The 24471-nt window shown below is 37.8% G+C and overlaps 1 protein-coding gene across 1 annotated transcript in view; it reads right to left on the reverse strand.

The window, feature by feature from the left end:
• Nucleotides 1–10309: 10309 nt before the first annotated feature.
• Nucleotides 10310–24471, reverse strand: part of SLC4A1AP (solute carrier family 4 member 1 adaptor protein) — a 66671-nt gene continuing 52509 nt past the window's right edge. The window contains exons 13-14 of the mRNA XM_053712658.1: nucleotides 11919–11991; nucleotides 10310–11498 (exon numbers count right to left, since the gene is read on the reverse strand). Coding sequence (XP_053568633.1) covers nucleotides 11449–11498; nucleotides 11919–11991 — 123 coding nt within the window. The 3' untranslated portion in view covers nucleotides 10310–11448. The remainder of the gene's footprint in view (nucleotides 11499–11918; nucleotides 11992–24471) is intronic.

The following is a 24471-nucleotide window of genomic DNA, read 5'->3' on the forward strand; positions in this document are numbered from 1 at the left end:
GTATTGTATGTTTTTTTTACAGGCAAAAGAGCTGAACTTCTTGGGGCATGCCCCGCAAAGGGCCCTGTTCAGGGCTGGTAAGGTAAAAGAGCTTTGAACTTTAGTAATTTAGAATAGGGTAGGGCATTTTTTTTATTTTGGGGGGCTTTGTTATTTTATTAGGGGGCTTAGAGTAGGTGTAATTAGTTTAAAATTGATGTAATATATTTCTAATGTTTGTAAATATTTTTTTATTTTTTGTAACTTAGTTCTTTTTTATTTTTTGTACTTTAGTTAGTTTATTTCATTGTATTTATTTGTAGGAATTGTATTTAATGTATTTATTGATAGTGTAGTGTTAGGTTTAATTGTAGATAATTATAGGTATTTTATTTAATTTATTTATTGATAGTGTAGTGTTAGGTTTAATTGTAACTTAGGTTAGGATTTATTTTACAGGTAAATTTGTAATTATTTTAACTATTTTAGCTATTAAATAGTTCTTAACTATTTAATAGCTATTGTACCTGGTTAAAATAAATACAAAGTTACCTGTAAAATAAATATTAATCCTAAAATAGCTATAATATCATTATAATTTATATTGTAGCTATATTAGGATTTATTTTACAGGTAAGTATTTAGCTTTAAATAGGAATAATTTATTTAATAAGAGTTAATTAATTTCGTTAGATTAAAATTATATTTAACTTAGGGGGGTGTTAGTGTTAGGGTTAGACTTAGCTTTAGGGGTTAATACATTTATTAGAATAGCGGTGAGCTCCAGTCGGCAGATTAGGGGTTAATAATTGAAGTTAGGTGTCGGCGATGTTAGGGAGGGCAGATTAGGGGTTAATACTATTTATTATAGGGTTAGTGAGGCGAATTAGGGGTTAATAACTTTATTATAGTAGCGCTCAGGTCCGGTCGGCAGATTAGGGGTTAATAAGTGTAGGCAGGTGGAGGCGACGTTGTGGGGGGCAGATTAGGGGTTAATAAATATAATATAGGGGTCGGCGGTGTTAGGGGCAGCAGATTAGGGGTACATAGCTATAATGTAGGTGGCGGCTCTTTGCGGTCGGCAGATTAGGGGTTAATTATTGTAGGTAGCTGGCTGCAACGTTGTGGGGGGCAGGTTAGGGGGTAATAAATATAATATAGGGGTCGGCGGTGTTAGGGGCAGCAGATTAGGGGTACATAAGTATAACGTAGGTGGCGGTCGGCAGATTAGGGGTTAAAAAAATTTAATCGAGTGTCGGCGATGTGGGGGGGCCTCGGTTTAGGGGTACATAGGTAGTTTATGGGTGTTAGTGTACTTTAGAGCACAGTAGTTAAGAGCTTTATAAACCGGCGTTAGCCCAGAAAGCTCTTAACTACTGACTTTTTTCTGCGGCTGGAGTTTTGTCGTTAGAATTCTAACGCTCACTTCAGACACGACTATAAATACCGGAGTTAGAAAGATCCCATTGAAAAGATAGGATACGCAATTGACGTAAGGGGATCTGCGGTATGGAAAAGTCGCGGCTGAAAAGTGAGCGTTAGACCCTTTTTTGAATGACACCAAATACCGGCGGTAGCCTAAAACCAGCGTTAGGAGCCTCTAACGCTGGTTTTCACGGCTACCGCCAAACTCCAAATCTAGGCCTTAGGGTTTATTTTATATGTAAGTATTTAGTTTTAAATGGGACTAATTTAGTAAAATGTAGTTATTTTATTTCGATTTATTTAAATTATATTTCTGTTAGGGGGGTTAGGTTTAGGGTTAAACTTAGATTTAGGGGTTAATAACTTTATTATAGTTGCTGCGACGTTGGGGGCAGCAGATTAGAAGTTCATAGGTAATAATGTAGGTTGCGGCGGTGTACGGAGCAGCAGATTAGGGGTTAATAATATAATGCAGGTCTCAGCGATGTCGGGGGCGGCAGATTAGGGGTTAATAAGTGTAATATAAGGGGTGTTTAGACTCGGGGTTCATGTTAGGTGTAGACATAAAAAGTATTTTCCCATAGGAAACAAAGGTGCTGCGTTAGGAGCTGAACGCTGCTTTTTTGCAGGTGTTAGGTTTTTTTTTTCAGCCAGCTCAGCCCTATTGTTTCCTATGGGGAAATCGTGCATGAGCATGTTTAGCCAGCTTACCGCTATCATATGCAGCGCTGGTATTGAGGTGAAATGTGGAGCTAAATTTTGCTCAACGCGCCGGGTTTGTAAAACCCGTAATACCAGCGTTGTCTTAAGTGAGCGTTGAGAAAAAAATGCTCGTTAACACCGCACACCATTACCGACAAAAACTCGTAATCTCGCCGAATGTAAATTTGTTGGATGATGATGTATGGAGTCAGTTCTTTAAAAAGTATAAGTGGATAAAGAATAGAAAATGGGCTTTTGAAATTGTGAATGTTCTTGAATGGTGGAAGGCTGAGATAAAGATTTTTTATTAGGAAGGGATAGGAGAAGGCTAGGAATGGAAGGATTGATGAACATTGGCATTATTTCTTGTTTGTATCACAATAAAAAATATTTTGCATCTTCAAAGTGGTAGGCATGTTGTGTAAATCAAATGATACAAACCCGATCAGATGATGCTACAGAGGGAGGTGGAGCTGCGTGAACATGCACGCACGTGAACGCTACCACGTGGTCAAGTCTGATGCGCTCCTGCTGAGTGTGTCTTTCTCTCTCCGTGCGGCTGAAGCTTTGGTGTGGGGTTTGAACGTCTGGACCCTGTTACAGCAAGGAAAGCAGATTGGGGTCTCTTTCATCAACCCGCTCTACCTCCATACAGCGTCTTCCACTCACGCTGTGGGTGCTGTGCCTTGAGCACAGTGTTTTTATTGAACAAGGAAGGACCCTGGCTGCTTTAAGGGGTATGAAACGTTGTTTTTACCCTCCAAGTTCACTATGTAAGTATAGAATAACTTTTAATATCATCTTCATGCTAAATGTTGTATATTTGAGAGAAAGGATTGTAAGCCCTGTGTGTGGTAATCTAGTCTGAGAGTGGAGGGTGCAGCCTGACTCGTTCTGTTTTATATATATCTGAAGCTCTGACTGCTGTTGTACCCTTTCACATGTTGCTTTAATTTCAACCTCAGTGAAGAAACCAGCTCAGGTGAAGTTGCCCTGAAAGTTTGTTATCTGGGAATTATTGCAAGATTGCTAAACCAGTCTGGGAGTTTGGGATATACCTTTATTTCTTGTTCAGCTTGCTTTGTATACAGTGAGATGGAATCTCTTCAAAGGCTAAGTATCAACACTTGTTGTTTGTTTTGTCTAAAACCCAGTGAAGATATCAACATATTCATAGAATTTCCTTCATTATCATATATAAAACTTTTCAGTTACGGCAAATTGTCTTTTTCATAGGAGACACTTGTTTTTAAATAACGCTTTTTCAAGAAGAGCTCTCTCTACGCCTGATAAATTAATATGGGTGTGAAACTCACACCACTTATTGCTGCTCATGATATACAAGCATAGCAAGTTTCTCCACCACTGTTCAAACGTCTACAACTGTTCGCTTTTTCTTGGTTTAATACTCCAGTGAAGATATCATCTCAGTTGCAGTGACTTTTACACTTGCTTGGCCTAATCCTGTTGAGAATACTAATTCACACTTTATAGATATATCTGGCATTGGGATACAGAGCCATTCCTGTATCTTTCTGCTTTTTATACATAAGAACAGAAAAGTATATTACAGGACTAAATAAGTCTTTCTTTCGCAGAGTTGCACGCACCTATACGCTTGTTTTTCTCAGTGCTGTAAATCTCAGCGAAGATAATAATTATAAGCTGGCTTATCTCTTTTCAGGATCTTGTTTACTGTGGGGTTTGAGATTTTGAAATATTGCTCTCTGTATATGTTTGGTTGACTACGTTGGGTTGGGAGGGACATACTGGTTACTGTGGTTTATTACATATGAGAACAGAAAGCTCTTGGTAACGTCACAAGAGATTTTTGTTGTTCCATCTCCCTTGACTCTCCATCCACTATGGTTCTCATTTCATCTACAGTAACTGTACTATTTTGATTACCTTGTATAAACCTATAAACTGTTTGAGATCTCTATAGCAATGTGAGGGTTGTGGTTTATTTACATTACATGTTTTTGCCCGTTTTAAGCATTTCTTTTGCTTTAACACACATTCCAGCTCTGTTCCTTATTACATACTAAGCTAGATACTGTTCTCTCCTATATTTACCATATAAAGGGTCTTATCACTCTTTATCATTTAAACTATTTTTATGGAGAAATTTAATTCCCCTACTTTGCAATCTAGAGTAAAATCTCCAAATATTGCTTTTTGAAGAGATACGAAATATAAACAACCGTTAGAACCCTTGGTTGAACTACATTCTGATAACACTTTAACTGTATTAAATGACCCTGTAGCTAGACAACTTTTAGTAAAATATATTATTGAATCTTTATCACCTTATTTTGAATCTTTAAAAATAGAATTTAAATCAGAGATATCTTCTTTGAGACACTAGGTCAGAGAATATTCTACCCGAGTATCAGAATTAGAACAACGAAATGTCGGATCTTGAAGACACTAATGTTTTATAGAAAACTCTATTGGCAGAAAATCAGAGTATGACCGTAAAGCTTCAAACAAAGTTAGAAGACATTGAAAACCGTAGTAGAAGGAATAATAATAGATTAATTGGGATTCCTGAATTAAAGGAATATGAAGACTTAATTAAATTTGTCTCTGTAACACTCCCCTCCCTCTTGGAAATTCCTTCATCTTCTCTCCAGATTATTGTGGAAAGAGCTCACAGAGTGGGCAAAGTATTTTCTAAAAATTTTAAATTTTCAGGAGAAAATACTCCTTCAATATTTGTTCAAATAGAAAAGGCACAGATTAAAATATTTCAGGATTTTTCTTATGAAACTCTCAACAAAAGCGCTCTCTCCTATTTGTAGCAAAATGTTAAAAGAAGGCATTAGAGCCACAGTCATTTATTCTGCTAAGTTGAAGGTTTCGGATGGTAATACACTATATGTTTTTGATAATGCAGCAGATGCTGAACATTTTTTAAGTCTAAAAAAGAACTCTCTTAGCTATTCTTAGACTTGTTCCATTGGGGCTCATCTGGATTTTGCATGCTTCTCCCCCACTCCTCCCTTTTTTTCCCTCCTCTCTCTTTCTTTGGATTTAATATTCTAAGATATGGACAAAGTTAATAAATTGGTATTGTTGTCTTGGAATATAGGGGGTATCACTTCTCCCATTAAAAGGAAGGCTATTCTTTCTCACTTAAAGAAATTACATACTTATAAAGCCTTCCTTTAGGAAACCCCCTCATCTACTAGGAAAAGGGGGGTAGCTATTCTGCTTGGAAAAACTCTTAAATATGATATTATTGATTCTTTCATTGATCCTGATGGGAGAATTATTATATTAAAAATAAAAACTACAAATGGTCTATTTACCTTAATGCAACATTTATGCACCTAATGATTTTAACCCATTATTTTGGAATTTTCTCCAAACTAGGGTATTATAGACAGTAGATGGTCATCTTATTTTGGGTGGTGATTTAAATATGATCCCACAGTACCCTTTAGATAGGGTTAGACACGGTAAAAATTGTGCTAAGACTAATAGAGATCAGAGATATTTGGAGAGAGCAGAATCCTGATATTAAAAATTATACATGTATGTCTAAAAAATATGGTTCTCTGTCTCCAGTATCCTTACCAGTTCCTTACCAGTAATAGTTTAACAAATATGGGAGTTAACTCGATCTCCTACTTTTGTCTCTCAGATCATGCACCAATTATATTGGAAATGTCTCTTTTTCTTGTAATTCTATTTTTCGTCGTTTTCACTTTCCATCTTACTTGTTTAATGATCTTAAATTTAGAAATTCCCTTGTCAAAAAGTGGGAGGATTTTTGTTTTTTCAACCAAGCACATATAAATAATCCTGAATTGTTTTTGCAGACTGCTAAGGTAGTGTTGACTGGTGATATTACTTCCTTTATGATTAACATAAAGAAAAGACTTAGGAAGAGAGAAGAAACCATCAATTATTTAGTTAATACATACAACGCATATCTTTTAAACTCCTCCAACAAAAACTGGGTTCAATACCTTAATGCTAAGTAAGAATGAGATACTTTACTCCTTCACTCTATAACAATGGCTGAATTAAAAACTCAGGCTAAATACTATAGATATGGAAATAAGACGGGCAAACTCTTGGCTAGAATAATTAAAAACTCTTCTACTCCTCAATGTATTGAAGCGATTCAATTAAATGGTGATATTCACAAAGATTAAAACTTCACAAAGATTCAAACCCAATAACAAACTCATTAATTTTTTTATTCTGTTTATAAGAAGTCTAATTTTCCACAAATGTAAAGATAAGACAACACCTATATTTTCAGAAATAATGAGCTTCATTAAAAAAAGCAGTGCATTATTGAACAGAGAGACACAGATACTAATCTAGAACAAGTGTGTTTTTTTTTCGCAAAATGGTACATTTTTATTAAAACACTTCCTAAGGAAGAACAAGATATCATACTCCCTTTTAGAAATATAGACTTAGTCTTACTTGGAATATGGTAGGATCCTTAGATGGGTTGACAAGGATAGAGAGGAAAGGAACTAATATAATTTGTATTATTTTTTTTAATCCCCCTCCCCTCCTTTTTCTTTTTTGCCTGCAGGGGTCTTAAAATAGAAAAACCTGACAAAGAGCACAATTGTTAGTTTTCCGATAATACAAATATTGAGATATTATGAAATGTGTGTATTAATGATTTTTGCATGTTTAAACACAATTTTTTGTATTGCTTTCTTCTGCTTTTTATACCCTGTCATCTGATAAATAAAATGATAAAAAAAAAGAAGATACAACCCCCCCCCCCCCCAAAAAAAAATCCATTTTTAATTCCAGGTTGTAATGCAACAAAATAGGAAACATGCAATTTGTAAGGCACCGTAGGCCATATATGAGGCGCCTCCGTTATTTTTTTTTTTGTTATACTTTATTATGTTCTTGATGTGTAGTGTGAATTTTTTTTTTAACCCATACACTTTACTTCAGGTCTCTAGTGGCACTACACATTCTGGTGCAGTTTTGGCTTACGCTAAAGCACAACCTATAAAACTTTCAAGAAGTACATAAAGACTAGTTGGTCACGGTTGACTATCAGTATAGAGTATGTGCATTTATGTACATACAAAAGTGCAGTTCAAAAATATATTAGGTGCAGACCAATACATTTATTTGCATATATAATACGGTAAAGCTAAAGGATTAGGTACCTAGTGAGTCACAATATGCCCACTTAAAAGACAGGGAAATCAGCACTTTTAGAAAATACGGCACTTACATTCAAAATTCATTGTTTATTACAAAAAAAGAGTAAAGTTCACACTGTAAAAAAGCCCAACATCAGAATGCCCTCATTAGCAAATCTATATACAAAATATCAATAAATTAAATGAAATATAGAAAGTAAAAGAAACAAGAAAAGAAATAATGTAGTAAAGTGCATTACTATGTAATATAAAACAGTCTAGTCACAAGGGGTTAATCAGACTGCAAGCTCAAGCTGCATAAAAATGCTGTAACCTATGTCATAGGTATAAACAGGTGGCCGAAACCTCTCAACTACACCCCTACTAAACACAGAACCCCCCAGTGAAACTGGAAGGTATAGCCTGGACAGTATATGGAATGGGGATATAAGTTGTTAGCGGTTATTTGCCATACATATACATAATGTACATATTATAATAAATCATGCATGGTAAGTGAGGATGATAGCTATGTCCTTAGATGTATAGGACTTACAACAAGACCCTTATATTGTCTTTTGGCGTACAATAGTTTACCTTTCAATCCAAGAGATTTGACATGTAGCCGAACACGGAACAGCTTGCTATACTAACATGCCTGAATGAGGAATATAATCCCTACCTCTGAGACAAGGAACTGTATGTTATATTAACGCGCATGCTTAGTGGAAATATAAGCTTTGACTCTGAGACAAGGAACTGTATACTATACTAACGTACATGGTTGGCGCAAATACAAGCTTTAATCCTGAGATAAGGAACTGTTGCCACGTTACACTAACTCCAAAGTGTTGCTACATTGGGAAAAGCATATTATGTACGGCTACATGTCGAATCACTTGGATTGAAAGGTGAACTATTGTACGCCAAAAGACAATATAAGGGTCTTGTTGTAAGTCCTATACATCTAAGGACACATATCATCCTCACTTACCATGCATGATTTATTATAATATGTATGGCAAATAACCGCTGACAACTTAGATCCCCATTCCATATACTGTCCATGCTATATCTTCCAGTTTCACTGGGGGGTTCTGTGTTTAGTAGGGGTGTAGTTGAGAGGTTTTGGCCACCTTTTTATACTTATGACATGTTACAGCATTTTTATGCAGCTTGAGCTTGCAGTCCGATTAACCCCTTGTGACTAGACTGTTTTATATTACATAGTAATGCACTTTACTACATCGTTTCTTTTCTTGTTTCTTTCTATATTTCATTTAATGTATTGATATTTTGTATACAGATTTCCTAATGAGGACATTCTGATTTCCCTGTCTTTTAAGTGGGCATATTGTGACTCACTAGGTACCTAATCCTTTATTTGTACCGTATTATATATGCTATAAAACTTTCAACTTGTAATATTAGTGCGGTTGCGATATCTATTAAAAGCATAGGTGTACGCTAGAGCGATGCCGCCCGCGCTAATCCTTCTCCGGTAAATGGGATTTAACACTTGTAATATCAAGTTGTTTGCTTATGTTAGCGCGGTCAAGTGACATTGCTTAACGCGTCCTGAGCTATCATTAACTCGCCACTTGTAATCTAGCCCTAGATTGCATACATGCTAGGAACTATTAGCTCTAAGAAATAAATGTACATTTTAAAAGGTGAATTCTAATACAAAAAATTGTGCACAAGCATTGCAGCTCTCATACAGGAAGTTACTGGTGATTGGTGGGTCATGTGACTGGCTACTAACTGGTTCACCAGTGGCTTGCAGCTCCCACGGGTAAATTTGTGTGTGTGTTATACACATGCTAAGCTAAGATAAGTTATTTAAAAAAAAAACAATGTACTAATGACAGAGCAGGTCATTTTTCCAATTGAATGTCCTTTTAATAGTCTGTATACAAGAATCAGTGCTTGCTAAAGCAACTAAACCGTGTGATACTTATTTCCATCTAAAGGTCACATCACACTGTGCATCACGCTGTAATTACAATTTGCCTTTGCATAGAAAATCAGCAGGTGAACCTTTTGTGCCAGAATATTCATTTTATTACACTTTTATTACTTTGGGTACAATTAACCCCTTAAAGAGGGACATTTGTCTCTCATTTAATGTATCCACAATGATCAATATTACCTGCTTAAGTATACTGAATTGTTTGTAATTGCTCCTTTATTTTGTCATTCGGAATAGCTGATTTTGCCTGTCCAATCATCACCTATACTAAAAATATGAATACTGCAGTATTCAAAAAAAAAAAAAAAATGTAAACAAGGATGTAGCATCCCCCCAGTTGAGGCGTGAGGTACTAAAATCTTCATTTTAATTGCCCTCTTTATGGGTCCAATGACCTAAGGCTTCTCACTCAGATGAAATTATCTAAAAAGTTTTGTCAGAACAGTAAGGTCCCTCAAAGAATTTTGAAAGCACAAATGTTAGCTTGAGAGAGATGTTTATTTCACTATGCAGAGTTCTGTATATGAAGGAAAGACTCCTATTTCACAATATAAATGTCTAAAAAATCCCAAAGATTGTGTTTTATTTCTCTCCATAGTGGAGAATTTTTGATCATCAGAGCTTGTATTTAGACTCAATAAACATTATATATATATATTTTGTTTTAAGGCAAAACGTACTGTGCACTATTGGAATATTAATCACTTTAAGGTATTTTGAAGAGACTTCTTGGGGTATTGCAATGCATAATGCATTCTTCGATATGAATATTAGAGAAAAACGTACAATTGCACCTATGATGCTGTTAAGGACGCATGTAGCTACTAACATTGTGACTTTTTATTTATTTTTTAAAAACATCTTTGTATTCATCTACTGGATGTGTGCCTGGTCATGGGCTGATCATAACACTGTTATATGATAGAATGCGAGAAAAGCTAATTAAAATGTATCTCTATGATTATATAACAAGACCACAGAATAGTTTGGGTACTATATGTAAAACATTTTATATTATTGTTTGATTGGGATTTGTATTATTTTTTTGTCTCTAGTTTGTTACACATGCACAAAATCAGAATTCAAAACACACTTGTTGAACATTCATTTATTTCACAAGTTTTTTTTTTGTTTTAGAAACTAGACTACAACCTAAAAGATATATACAGTTTCAGAATTGTACAAGGTAAAGAACTTAAAAAAGGGAAAAAAAGCACAAAAAGATCACACAACTAAGCTTTATGGGGGAATTCTGTATTCACAGTAATAAATGAAAATTCCTAACTACATGACCTGGGAAAATCTAAATAGAAAACAAGACTAATATAAAAGCCCTGACTTATAAAGCTCATCATTCCAATAAAACAATATTCAATTCAAAACTTGTGAAAAATGTTAGCGATGGCTCCTTAAAATGAAAAATGTTACATAGATGGTAGGAAGTGGACTGGTGTCCTCTCCTGCTTAGAACAGTTTAGCCTCTCATAACCACTCAACTCAATGCACTTACACGCTAATGCAGGCCATAAAAAATTGACATGATACAAAGGACCGAAATATATCCGGTCAACCAGGAGCGGATAAAAGCGGCAGCTAAAAATGTTTATTTTAAGCTTTTCCTATTACATACATTTCTCATTGTACTCCCTCCTAACACAAGCAGGAAAAACTAAAGCTTGAATATACTTAATTTATCATATATATATTAAAAAAAAAATGCATAGTGCTTCCAACTTAAATGGACAAGCACAATGAGTAGAGGAAACAGAGATGTGCTCTCAATAGCTGCTCGAGCTAAGCCAATGACTACAGAGAAATAACAGATACAGGTAGAGTGAGTGTCAAATAGATAATATATGAGTGTGAGTCAGGCTAGGTGTGTCACTGAACCAAATATCTTACACCTGTTGCACATTAAAGGCAGCATTATTTTAGCAACACACACACAGCGTGTCCCAGACATTTAATTCCTCCTGTGCACCCAACGAACCATCTACATACAGCCTGGTACACAATTACGCAACCTACGGTCTCTAGTTTCTGAACACCTATTAATCACATAGTCATTACTGAGAGATGTAGTCTGAGTGATGCAGATCTGAAGGTTCAATTATCTGCAGAGCCGAATCATTCCTTGAAAAGACAATGGACAGCAAATTAAACCTAAAAGGAGTTCTGCAAGTTTGTGTATCCTTTGGCCAAAGAAACACAGAACATACACCAAGATGGACATCAGTAGCCATATTTTTCATTTAAATGTGTCTTTCCATCACCAGTTTGACCTGTGGGAAAATAAAATAAAAGAAGGAAACCGGTAAAGTAATATATATCAATGCATTAACAAGCAGACTTATTAGATTTTTAAAGAAAATATTTACTCATTAAAAAGGAAATGAATCCTCTTTTTCTTTGCTGCATGCAAGAGACACCACAGTCTTATTTCATTTTTAATTCCAAATTGTGTATTTTTTTTCTAAATTTCTTTGCACATGTGTATTTCTGCCCATTCACAAATACACTGCACATCTCTTTAGCTCAGCAAAACAAAAAGTATTTATATCTGTCTGCGATATAAACCTATGTACCCTAAAATTCAGTCCTTATTTTAGACTACTAATTCTTTCAAAGCTGCTTTCTGATTTACTGACAAATACTGCAATATCTTCTAGTACAGACCACTAATAAAGTATATGCATTAGTACCTGCCGGTGGTGTCCACACACAGTAATCTGGGTCATCTTCGGGATAATGCGTAGACAGAACATTTTGAGGGGGCTGTCAGAGAAAGAAACAAAGTTATCTGTATTAATATAAAAACATAATTTATGTAAAAACTTACCTGATAAAATCATTTCTTTCATATTGGCAAGAGTCCATGAGCTAGTGACGTAGGGGATATACAACCCTACCAGGAGGGGCAAAGTTTCCCAAACCTCAAAATGCCTATAAATACACCCCTCACCACACCCACAATTCAGTTTTAACAAATAGCCAAGTAGTGGGGTGATAGAAAAAAAGGAGTAAAAAGCATCAAAAAAGGAATTGGAAAAATAATTGTGGAAAAAAAAAAAAAACATAGCCACCATAAAAAGGGTGGGTACCATTGACTCTTGCCAATATGAAATAAATGAATTTATCAGTTAAGTTCTTACATAAATTATGTTTTATTTCATGTAATTGTCAGGAGTCCATGAGCTAGTGATGTATGGGATAGAAATACCCAAGATGTGGAACTCCACACAAGAGTCACTAGAGCGGGAGGGATAAAATAAAAACAGCCATTTTCCGCTGAAAAAATTAAATCCACAACCAAAAAAAATAAGTTTCTCATAAATGAAAGAAAAAAAACTTAAAACATAAGCAGAGGAATCAAACTGAAACAGCTGCCTGAAGAACTTTTCTACCAAAAACTGCTTCCGAAGAGGCAAATACATCAAAACGGTAGAATTTAGTAAATGTATGCAAAGAAGACCGAGTTGCTGCTTTGCAAATCTGATCAACTGAATCTTTATTCTTAAAAGCCCACAAAGTGGAGACTGATCAAGTAGAATGAGCTGTGATTCTCTGAGGCAGGGCCTGACCCGACCCTTATGAATTAAAAGCTTTCACCAAGATGCCAAGGATAATGGCAGAAGCTGTCTGACCTTTCCTAGAACCAGAAAAGACAACAAATAGACTAGAAGTATTTCTGAAATCTTTAGTAGCTTCAACATAATATTTCAAAGCTCTTACAACATCCAGAGCATGTAAGGATCTTTCTGAAGTATTCTTAGGATTAGGACACAAAGAGGGGACAACAATTTCCCTATTAATGTTGTTAGAATTCACAACTTTAAGTAAAATATAAAATGAAGTCCGCAAAACTGCCTTATCTTGATGGAAAATCAGAGAAGGTGACTCACAAGAAAGAGCAGATAATTCAGAAACTCTTCTAGCAGAAGAGATAGCCAAAAGGAACAACACTTTCCAAGAAAGTAGTTTAATATCCAAAGAATGCATAGGCTCAAAAGGAGGAGCCTGTAAAGCTTTCAAAACCAAATTAAGACTCCAAGGAGGAGAGATTGATTTAATAACAGGCTTGATACGGACCAAAGCCTGAACAAAACAGTGAATATCAGGAAGCTTAGCAATCTTTCTGTGAAATAAAACAGAAAAAGCAGAGATGTGTCCCTTCAAGGAACTTGCAGATAAACATTTATCCAAACCATCCTGAAGAAACTGTAAAATTCTAGGAAATCTAACAGAATGCCAGGAGAATTTATGTGAAGAACACCATGAAATTTTAGTCTTTCCAACTCGAAAATAAATTTTTCTAGAAACAGATTTACGAGCCTGTAACATAGTATCAATCACTGAGTCAGAGAAAAATCTATGACTAAGCATTCAATTTCCATACCTTCAAATTTAGCAATTTTAGATCCTGATGTAAAAATGGTCCTTGAGAAAGAAGGTCTGGTCTTAAAGGAAGTGGCCAAGGTTGACAACTGGACATCCGGACAAGGTCCGCATACCAGAACCTGTGAGGCCATGCTGGAGCTACGAGAAACACAAACGAATGTTCCATGACAAACGAATGTTCTCTTCAACAGAGGCTAAACCTGAAGAGCCCTGAAAATAGCACGGGGTTACAAAATATTGATTGGTAACCTCGCCTCTTGAGATTTCCAAACCCCTTGTGCTGTCAGAGATCCCCAGACAGCTCCCCAACCTGAAAGACTTGTCTCTGTTGCGATTACAGTCCAGGTTGGACAAACAAAAGAGGCCCCTTGAATTATACGATGGTGGTCTAACCACCAAGTCAGAGAAAGTTGAACATTGGAATTTAAGGATATTAATTGTGATATCTTTGTATAATCCCTGCACCATTGTTTCAGCATACAAAGCTGGAGTGGTCTCATATGAAAACGAGCAAAGGGGATCGTGTCCGATGCTGCAGTCATGAGACCTAAAACTTCCATGCACATAGCCACTGAAGGGAACGATTGAGACTGAAGGTTCTGACGTGCTGATACCAATTTTAATCGTCTCTTGTCTGTTAGAGACAGAGTCATGGACACAATCTATCTGGAAACCTAAAAAGGTGACCCTTGTCTGAGGAATCAAGGAGCTTTTTGGTAAATTGATCCTCCAACCATGTCTTTGAAGAAACAACACTAGTTGATTCATGTGAGATTCGGCAGAATGTAAAGACTGAGCTAGTACCAAGATATCGTCCAAATAAGGACACACCTCAATACCATGTTCTCCGATTACAGAGAGTAGGGCACAGAGAACTTTTGAAAAAATTCTTGGAGCCGTCACTAGGCCAAATGGAAGAGTGACAAATTGGTAATGCTTGTCTAGAAAAGAGAATCTCAGAAACCGATAGTGGTCTGGATGAATCGGAATATGAAGATATGCATCCTGTAAGTCTATCGTGGACATATAATAACCTTGCTGAACAAAAGGCAGAATAGTCCTTATAGTCACCATTTTGAAAGTTGGCACTCACAAAACGGTTTTGGTTCTTTGGGACAATTAATAGATTTGAATAAAACCCCAGACCCTGTTCCTGAAACGGAACTGGTATAATTACCCCTGAAAGCTCTAGATCGGAAACACACTTCAGAAAGGCCTGAGCCTTCACTGGGTTTGCTGGAATGCGCGAGAAAAAAAATCTTCTCACAGGAGGTCTTACTCTGAAACCTATTCGATACCCTTGAGAGACAATGCTCAGAATTCATTGATTTTGGACAGTATCTGTCCAAAAGTCTTTGAAAAAAATTAATCTGCCCCCCACCAGCTGAGCTGGAATGAGGGTCGCACCTTCATGCAGACTTGGGTGCTGGCTTTGGTCTCTTAAAAGGCTTGGATTTATTCCAATTTAAAGAGGGTTTCCAATTGGAACCAGATTCTTTACGGGAAGGATTGGCTTTCTGTTCCTTATTCTGTCGAAAAGAACGAAAACGACTAGAAGCCTTAGATTTACCCTTAGATCTTTTATCCTGAGGTAAAAAAAAAACTCCCTCCCGGTAACAGTTGAAATAATTGAATCCAACTGAGAACCAAATAAATTGTTACCTTGGAAAGAAGGATGGTAATCTAGACTTAGATACCATGTCATTATTCCAATAGTTAAGCCACAAAGCTCTTATAGCTAAGATAGCTAGAGACATAGATTTAACATTAATTTTGATGATATCAAAGATAGCATCACAGATAAAATGATTAGCATGTTGAAGCAAGCGAACAACGCTAGACAAATCAGAATCTGTTTCCTGTTGCGCTAAACTTTCCAACCAAAAAGTAGATGCAGCTGCAACATCAGCCACAGAAGGCAGGCCTGAGCAGATAGCCAGAATATAAATAAGCTTTCCTTTCAAGTTTCTGATCTAAAGGGTCTTTAAAAGAAGTACAGGTAGCCCTCAGTTTACGCCGGGGTTAGGTTCCAGAAGGAATGGTTGTAAATCGAAACCATTGTAAATTGAAACCCAGTTTATAATGTAAGTCAATGGGAAGTGAGGGAGTTAGGTTCCAGGCCCCTCTCAAAATTGTCATAAGTAACACCTAATACATTATTTTTAAAGCTTTAAAATGAAGACTTTAAATGCTAAACAGCATTATAAACCTAATAAAATAATCACACAACACAGAATATATAATTAAACTAAGTTAAACAAAAACATTTGCTAAACAGCATTATAAACCTAATAAAATAATCACACAACACAGAATATATAATTAAACTAAGTTAAATGAACAAAAACATTTGCTATACAGCATTATAAACCTTATGAAATAATCACACAACACAGACTTTACTTGCATTTTACTGCAAACAGTTCTTTCTATGCATTCCAATCTGGACTGATTTATAGACAGTAAGATCTTGTTCCTTTGAAATCTGCTCGATAGCTCAGGTCTGGTTAAACTGATTAATTTCAGCTTGCTTGGCTGCGCTGCAACACAAGCGGACAGCTCCACCTACTGGCTATTTTAATAAATGCACTGCTTCTCAATAGCAGTCACATGACTGGAAAAAAAGGTTGTTATTCTGAAACGGTGTAAATTGAACAGTTGTAAAACGAGGGCCACCTGTACTATCTTCCATAGGGATAGTAGTACATTTGGCAAGAGTAGAGATAGCCCCAAGAACTTTGGGGATTTTTTCCCAAAACTCCAATCTAATTGCTGGCAAGGGATACAACTTTTTAAACCTAGCAGAAGGAATAAAATAAGTACCAGAAATATTGCTTTCCTTTGAAATCATATTAGAAATAGCATGAACTGGAAAAACCTCTGGAGTAACCGCAGGAGGTTTATAAACAGAATTTAAACGTTTAATAGTTTTAATATCAAGAGGACTAGTTTCCTCAATATCCAAAGTAAACAACACCTCTTTTAACAAGGAACGAATATACTCCATCTTAAAGAAATAAGTAGATTTGTCAGTGTCAATATCTGAGGAAGGATCTTCTGAATCAGATAGATCCTCATCAGAGGAGGATAAATCAGTATGTTGTCGGTCATTTGAAATTTCATCAACTTTATGAGAAGTTTTAAAAGACCTTAAGTTTATTAGAAGGCGGAATAGCAGACAAAGCCTTCTGAATCGCATCAGCAATAAAATCTTTTATATTCACAGGGATATCATGCACATTAGATGTTGAAGGAAGAACATGCATTGTACTAGTACTGATGGATAAATTCTCTGCATGTAAAAGTTTATCATGACAACTGTTACATACTACCGCAGGAGATATAATCTCTGCTACTTTACAACAGATACACTTATCTTTGGTAGAACCGTTATCAGACAGCAGGAATCCAACAGTGGTTTCTGAGGCAGGATCAGATTGAGACATCTAGCAAATGTAAGAGAAAAAACAACATATAAAGCAAAAATATCAATTTCCTTATATGGCAGTTTCAGGAATGGGAAAAAAATGCAAACAGCATAGAGAAAGGCAAGAGGCATATAGGAAGTGGGGTTTAAATAATTAAAATTATTTGGCGCCAAGTATGACGTGCAATGCAAAATTAATTTTTTGGGCGCTAACAACATCCGGAAATGACGCAACTGGCGTCATGGCAGACGCAACCTTGTGCAAGGAACCTGGCTTCAACTAAGACGCCGGAAATGGCGAACTTGCGTCAACGAACGTACCTTCGCGCCAAAAAATTCTCGCGCCAAGAATGACGCAATAAATAGCATTTGCGGCCTCGCAAGCCTAATTTTGCCCGCGAAAATGAAAGAAAACAGTCAATTTGAAGAAAAGACTATACCCCAGGTAAGAAAAAAGGAAATTTATGCTTACCTGATAAATTGATTTCTTCTAAGATACGACGAGTCCACGGATTCATCCTTTACTTGTGGGATATTATCCTCCTGCTAACAGGAAGTGGCAAAGAGCACCACATCAGAGCTGTCTATATAGCTCCTCCCTTGACTCCACCCCCCAGTCATTCGACCGAAGGTATAGGAAGAAAAAGGAGAAACTAAAAGGTGCAGAGGTGATTGAAGTTTTAAACAAAAAAATATAATCTGTCTAAAATGACAGGGAGGGCCGTGAACTCGTCGTATCTTAGAAGAAATCAATTTATCAGGTAAGCATAAATTTACTTTTCTTCTACAAGATACGTGTCCACGGATTCATCCTTTACTTGTGGGATACAATACCAAAGCTACAGGACACGGATGAACGGGAGGGACAAGATAGATACCTAAACAAAAGGCACCACTGCTTGAAGAACTTTTCACCCAAAAATAGCCTCAGAAGAAGAAAAGGTATCAAATTTGTAAAATGTGGAAAAGGTATGAAGGGAAGACCAAGTCGCAGCCTTACAAATCTGTTCAACAGAAGCATTGTTTTTAAAAGCCCATGTGGAAGTCACCGCTCTAGTAGAATGAGCTGTAATTTTTTTCAGGAGGCTGCTGTCCAGCAGTCTTGTATGCCAAACGGATGATTCTTTTCAGCCAAAAAGAAAGAGAGGTAGCCGTAGCTTTTTGACCCCTACGCTTTCCAGAATAGACAACAAATAGAGAAGATGTTTTACAGAAATCCTTGGTCGCTTGTAAGTAAAACTTCAAGGCATGAACCACGTCCAAGTTATGTAACAGACGCTCCTTCTTAGAAGGACTAGGACACAGAGAAGGAACAACAATTTCCTGATTAATATTCTTATTTGAAACAACCTTAGCAAGGAATCCAGGTTTAGTGCGCAAAACCACCTTATCAGAATGGAATATAAGATAAGGCGAGTCGCATTGTAACGCAGAAAGCTCAGAAACTCTTCGAGCAGAAGAGATATCAACTAAAAACAGAACTTTCCAAGATAGAAGTTTAATATCTATGGAATGCATGGGTTCAAACGGAACCGCTTGAAGAACATTTAGAACTAAATTCAAACTCCATGGTGGAGCAACAGGTTTAAACACAGGCTTGATTCTAACTAAAGCCTGACAAAACGACTGAATGTCTGGAACATCTGCCAGACGCTTGTGTAGTAAGATTGACAAAGCAGAAATCTGTCCCTTTAAAGAACTATCTGATAATCCCTTCTCCAATCCTTCTCGGAGAAAGGACAAAATCCTAGGAATCCTGATCTTACTCCATGAGTAGCCCTTGATATTTACGCCATATCTTATGGTAAATTTTCCTAGTGACAGGCTTTCGAGCCTGAATCAAGGTATCAATGACCGACTCAGAGAATCCCCGCTTAGATAAAAACAAGCGTTCAATCTCCATGCAGTCAGTTGCAGAGAAATTAGATTTGGATGTTGGAACAGACCTTGAATGAGAAGGTCCTGTCTCAGTGGCAGTTTACGCGGTGGCAGAGATGACATTTCTAACAGATCTGCATACCAAGTGCTGCGTGGCCACGCAGGCACTATCAAGATTAACAAAGTAGGAGAGGAAAAGGAGGAAACACATAAGCCAGGTTGAACGACCAAGGAACTGCTAGAGGATCCCTTGATCTGGACCCGTAACAAGGAAGTTTGGCATTCTGACGAGATGCCATCAGATCCAATTCCGGTGTGCCCTATTGATGGATCAAAACACCTCTGGATGAAGCTCCCACTCCCCCGGATGAAAAGTCTGACGACTTAGAAAATCCGCTTACCAGTTCTCCACTCCTGGGATATATATTGCTGATAGATGGCAAGAGTGAGTCTCTGCCCATCAAATTATTTTGGAAACCTCTATCATCGCTAGAGAACTCTTTGTTCCCCCTTGATGATTGATATAAGCTACAGTCGTGATATTGTCAGTCTGGAATCTTATGAACTTTGCCGAAGCCAGCTGAGGCCACGCTTGAAGCACGTTTAACATCGCTCTCAGTTCCAGAATATTTATTGGTAGTAGGGACTCCTCCTGAGTCCACACACCCTGAGCCTTCAGGGAATTCCAGACTGCAGCCCAGCCCAAGAGGCTGGCGTCCGTCGTCACTATAACCCATGCTGGCCTGCGGAAGCACATTCCATGGGACAGATGGTCCTGTGACAACCACCAATGAATATAATCTCTGGTCTCTTGATCCAGATTTATCTGCGGAGATAAATCCGCATAAATACCCATTCCACTGTTTGAGCATGCACAGCTGCAGTGGACTGAGATGTAGACGAGCAAACGGAACAATGTCCATTGCTGCTACCATTAACCCAATGACCTCCATACACTGCGCCACTGATGGCCAAGGAATGGAGTGAAGTGCTCGGCAAGTAGTTAGAATCTTTGATTTTCTGACCTCCGTCAGAAAAAATTGCATGTCTACCGAGTCTATCAGAGTTCCTAGGAATGGAACTATTGTCAGAGGAACTAGTGAACTATTTTTTATGTTCACCTTCCACCCATGAGATCTTAGAAAAGCCAACACAATGTCCATGTGAGATTTGGCTAGATGGTAAGTTGACGCCTGAATCAAAATATCGTCCAGATAGGGCACCACTGTTATGCCCCGCGGCCTTAGAACTGCCAGAAGGGACCCTAGCACTTTTGTGAAGATTCTGGGAGCTGTGGCTAACCCGAAAGGAAGGGCCACAAACTGGTAATGTTTGTCCAGGAAGGCTAACCTGAGGAACTGGTGATCTTTGTGGATAGGAATGTGAAGATACGTATCCCTCAAATCCACGGTGGTCATATATTGACCCTCCTGGATAATTGGTAAAATTGTTCGTATGGTCTCCATCTTGAACGATGGGACTCAGAAATTTGTTTAGACTTTTGAGATCTAAAATCGGTCTGAAGGTTCCCTCCTTTTTGGGAACCACAAACAGATTGGAGTAAAACCCCTGCCCTTGTTCTAATTTTGGAACTGGACAGATTACACCCATGGTATGTAGGTCTTCTACACAGCATAAGAACACCTCTCTTTTTGTCTGGTTTACAGACAAACGTGAAAGATGAAATCTCTCTCTTGGGAGAGAATCCTTGAATTCTAACTGACACCCCTGGGTGACAATTTATAATGCCCAGGAGTCCTGAATGTCTCTTGCCCAGGCCTGAGCGAAGAGAGAAAGTCTGCCCCCCACTAGATCAGGTCCCAGATTAGGGGCTGCCCCTTCATGCTGTCTTGGTAGCAGCAGCAGGCTTCTTGGCCTGTTTACCTTTATTCCAGGTCTGGTTAGGTCTCCAGACTGACTTTGATTGTGCAAAGTTCCCCTCCTGCTTGGAGGCGGATAAGGAAGTAGAGGGACCGCCTTTAAAGTTTCGAAAGGAACAAAAATTATTCTGTTTGGTCCTCATTTTAACCGTCTTATCCTGAGGATGGGCATGACCTTTACCTCCAGTAATGATCTCCTTTAGTTCAGGCCCAAATAGGGTCTTACCCTTAAAGGGAATAGCTAAAAGCTTGGATTTAGATGACACGTCAGCAGACAAAGACTTAAGCCATAACGCTCTACGCGCTAAAATGGCAAAGCCTGCATTCTTTACCGCTAATTTAGCCATTTGGAAAGCGGCATCTGTAATAAAAGAATTAGCTAGCTTGAGAGCCTTAATTCTATCCAACATATCATCTAATGGGGTCTCAACCTTAAGAGACTCCTATAGAGTAGAAATAGCTCCCTCGTCTGCCACAAATCCCGAATGGTGTCAGATATGGGAAACATTTTCTTAAAAGTAGGAGGGGGAGAGAACGGAATGCCTGGTCTATCCTATGTCCGAAATTCTTCTAGGGACTGGAAAAACATTAGTGTAAGTAGGTACCTCTAGATATTTATCCATTTTACGCAGTTTCTCTGGTGGAATGACAATAGGGTCACAATCATCCAAAGTCGCTAAGACCTCCCTGAGTAACAAACGGAGGTGTTCAAGCTTAAACTTAAAGGCCGTCACATCTGAGTCTGTTTGAGGGAACATCTTTCCTGAATCAGAAAGCTCTCCCTCAGACAGCAAGTCCCCCACCCCCAAATCAGAAAACTGTGAGGGTACAATTATCTCAATTTTATTATCTATGTATCCTAACTTGCCAGCTAAGATTGCACCACAAGAAAAGTAATACTTAACCCTTATGTACAAAAACGTTATACAAAAAAACTTTATGATTAACCAAAAAAAACCCTGCAACTCGCCACTGCCCTGCTGTGGCGCCTACCTGCCCTCAGGGGTCTGCAAAATCAGTTTAACCCTTCGATTAGGCCCAAACTTTCCCGAGAGGCCCACCGGAGCTGGAGCTTGCTGCTTGCATGGGGAATATAACTGCGCAAAAGAACCGCTACAAAGCGGTCTAAAACCCTAGCCATGAGGGTCTAAAAGAAGCCATGTGCACCCTCCATTGCCAATATAAATAAAAACGTTTGTCACAAAAAACGTTAATTTACCTCCAAACATAAAATCGTTTGCCCACAAACATGTCATCAGTGTCAACCATTTTTACAGCCCAACATACAGGTCCAGTAATACCCTTCTCTTTCACATTAGGATTACTGCTTATCCCTTCCCAACTGGGGATACTGTCAGCCAATTCTGAAATAACACAGTCTCTCCAGAAAATAAATAAATGACTAAACATACCTCAATGCTTGTAGCATGAAAAACGTTCCTCACACTGAAGTTTCTTAAGTACGCCTCAGCTATTCTGTGGGAACTACTCTGGATCTTAGTAACAACTGCTAAGATCATCAGTCTCCAGGCAGAAATCTTCATCCATCTGCTGCCTGGGAAAAAATAGCACTCACCGGTACCATTTAAAATAAAAAAGTCTTGCTTGAAGAAAATAAAAAACTAAATTTATGCTTACCTGATAAATTTATTTCTCTTGTGGTGTATCCAGTGCACAGATTCATCCATTACTTGTGGGATATTCTCCTTCCCAACAGGAAGCTGCTGCAAGAGGATCACTATATAGCTCCTCCCCTAAATGCCACCTCCCAGTCATTCGACCGAAGACAAGCAAGAGAAAGGAGAAACTATAGGGTGCAGTGGTGACTGTAGTTTAAAAATTAAAAAACACCTGCCTTAAAATGACAGGGCGGGCCGTGGACTGGATACACCACAAGAGAAATAAATTTATCAGGTAAGCATAAATTTTGTTTTCTCTTGTAAGGTGTATCCAGTCCACAGATTCATCCATTACTTGTGGGATACCAATACCAAAGCTATAGGACACGGATGAAGGGAGGGACAAGGCAGGCGCTTAAATGGAAGGCACCACTGCCTGTAAGACCTTTCTCCCAAAAATAGCCTTTGAAGAAGCAAAAGTATCAAATTTGTAGAATTTAGATAAAGTATGAAGCGAAGACCAAGTCGCCGCCTTACAAATCTGTTCAACAGAAGCCTCATTTTTAAAGGCCCATGTGGAAGCCACCGCTCTAGTGAAATGAGCTGTAATTCTTACAGGAGGCTGCTGGCCAGCAGTCTCATAAGCTAAGCGGATTATACTTCTTAACCAAAAAGAAAGAGAAGTTGCTGAAGCCTTTTGGCCTTTCCTCTGTCCAGAGTAGACAACAAACAATGCAGATGTTTGATGAAAATCTTTAGTAGCGTGTAAATAAAACTTTAAAGCACGAACCACGTCAAGATTGTGTAATAGACGTTCCTTCTTTGAAGAAGGATTAGGACACAGTGACGGAACAACAATCTCTTGATTAATATTCTTATTGGATACCACCTTAGGAAGAAACCCAGGTTTGGTACGCAAAACTACCTTATCTGCATGGAAGATTAGATAAGGGGAATCACACTGCAAGGCAGATAACTCTGAAACTCTTCGAGCCGAAGAGATAGCTACCAAAAACAGAACTTTCCAAGATAAAAGCCTGATATCTATGGAATGCAGAGGTTCAAACGGAACCCCTTGAAGAACTTTAAGAACTAAATTTAAACTCCATGGCGGAGCAACAGGTTTAAACACAGTTACAATAAATATACCAAATATCACAAAGAAAAAAAATGTGAAATAAATGTGATAACAAAAATCATAAAAGGAAAACCAAATAAAGTTCTGAATAAAGGATATGTCTGTGTCCTCTGGATGAGTTTTTCAGCTTGTTACCATTCCTCAGTGAGATCCCATAAAAAAGGAAACAGAAAATTGCAACATAGTGTGAATCTGTAATGGCACTTTGAGGAAGTAGTTGTTTTGTAACAAATGACTACTCACATTTGTTGGAGCTTTCCACTAAGCTCAAGGATATGCACACTCCCACTTTATACTGATGGGAAAACAGTACACTAGGCAAAACTTGGATACAAATTTATTTTAAAATATATAAAAGCGTCACATAAGCTTAGCGCTACTGTCTTGCTACTAAAGAGGTTTTGGTTTCGGCGGTCACACTCCTGCTGATCCATTTACCTCTTTGCAAGTTTGGCGATTTGAAGCATTTATTACAGCATATCTGCTTTTGTAGCCTTACATTGTGGTGTTATCAAGGCTTATGTGACGCTTTTATATATTTTAAAATAAATTTGTATCCAAGTTTTGCCTAGTGTACTGTTTTCCCATCAGTATAAAGTGGGAGTGCGCATATCCTTGAGCTTAGTGGAAAGCTCCAACAAAGACAATATCCTGGGAATCCTGACTTTACTCCATGAGTAACCCTTGGATTCACACCAATGAAGATATTTACACCATATCTTATGATAGATTTTCCTGGTGACAGGCTTTCGAGCCTGAATTAAGGTATCAATGACCGACTCGGAAAAACCACGTTTTGACAAAATCAAGTGTTCAATCTCCAAGCAGTCAGACGCAGAGAAATTAGATTTGGATGTTTGAAGGGACGTTGAAGTAGAAGGTCCTGCCTCAGCGGCAGAGTCCAAGGTGGAAAGA

Source organism: Bombina bombina, chromosome 4 (assembly GCF_027579735.1).
Source record: "Bombina bombina isolate aBomBom1 chromosome 4, aBomBom1.pri, whole genome shotgun sequence".
Lineage (NCBI taxonomy): Eukaryota > Metazoa > Chordata > Amphibia > Anura > Bombinatoridae > Bombina > Bombina bombina.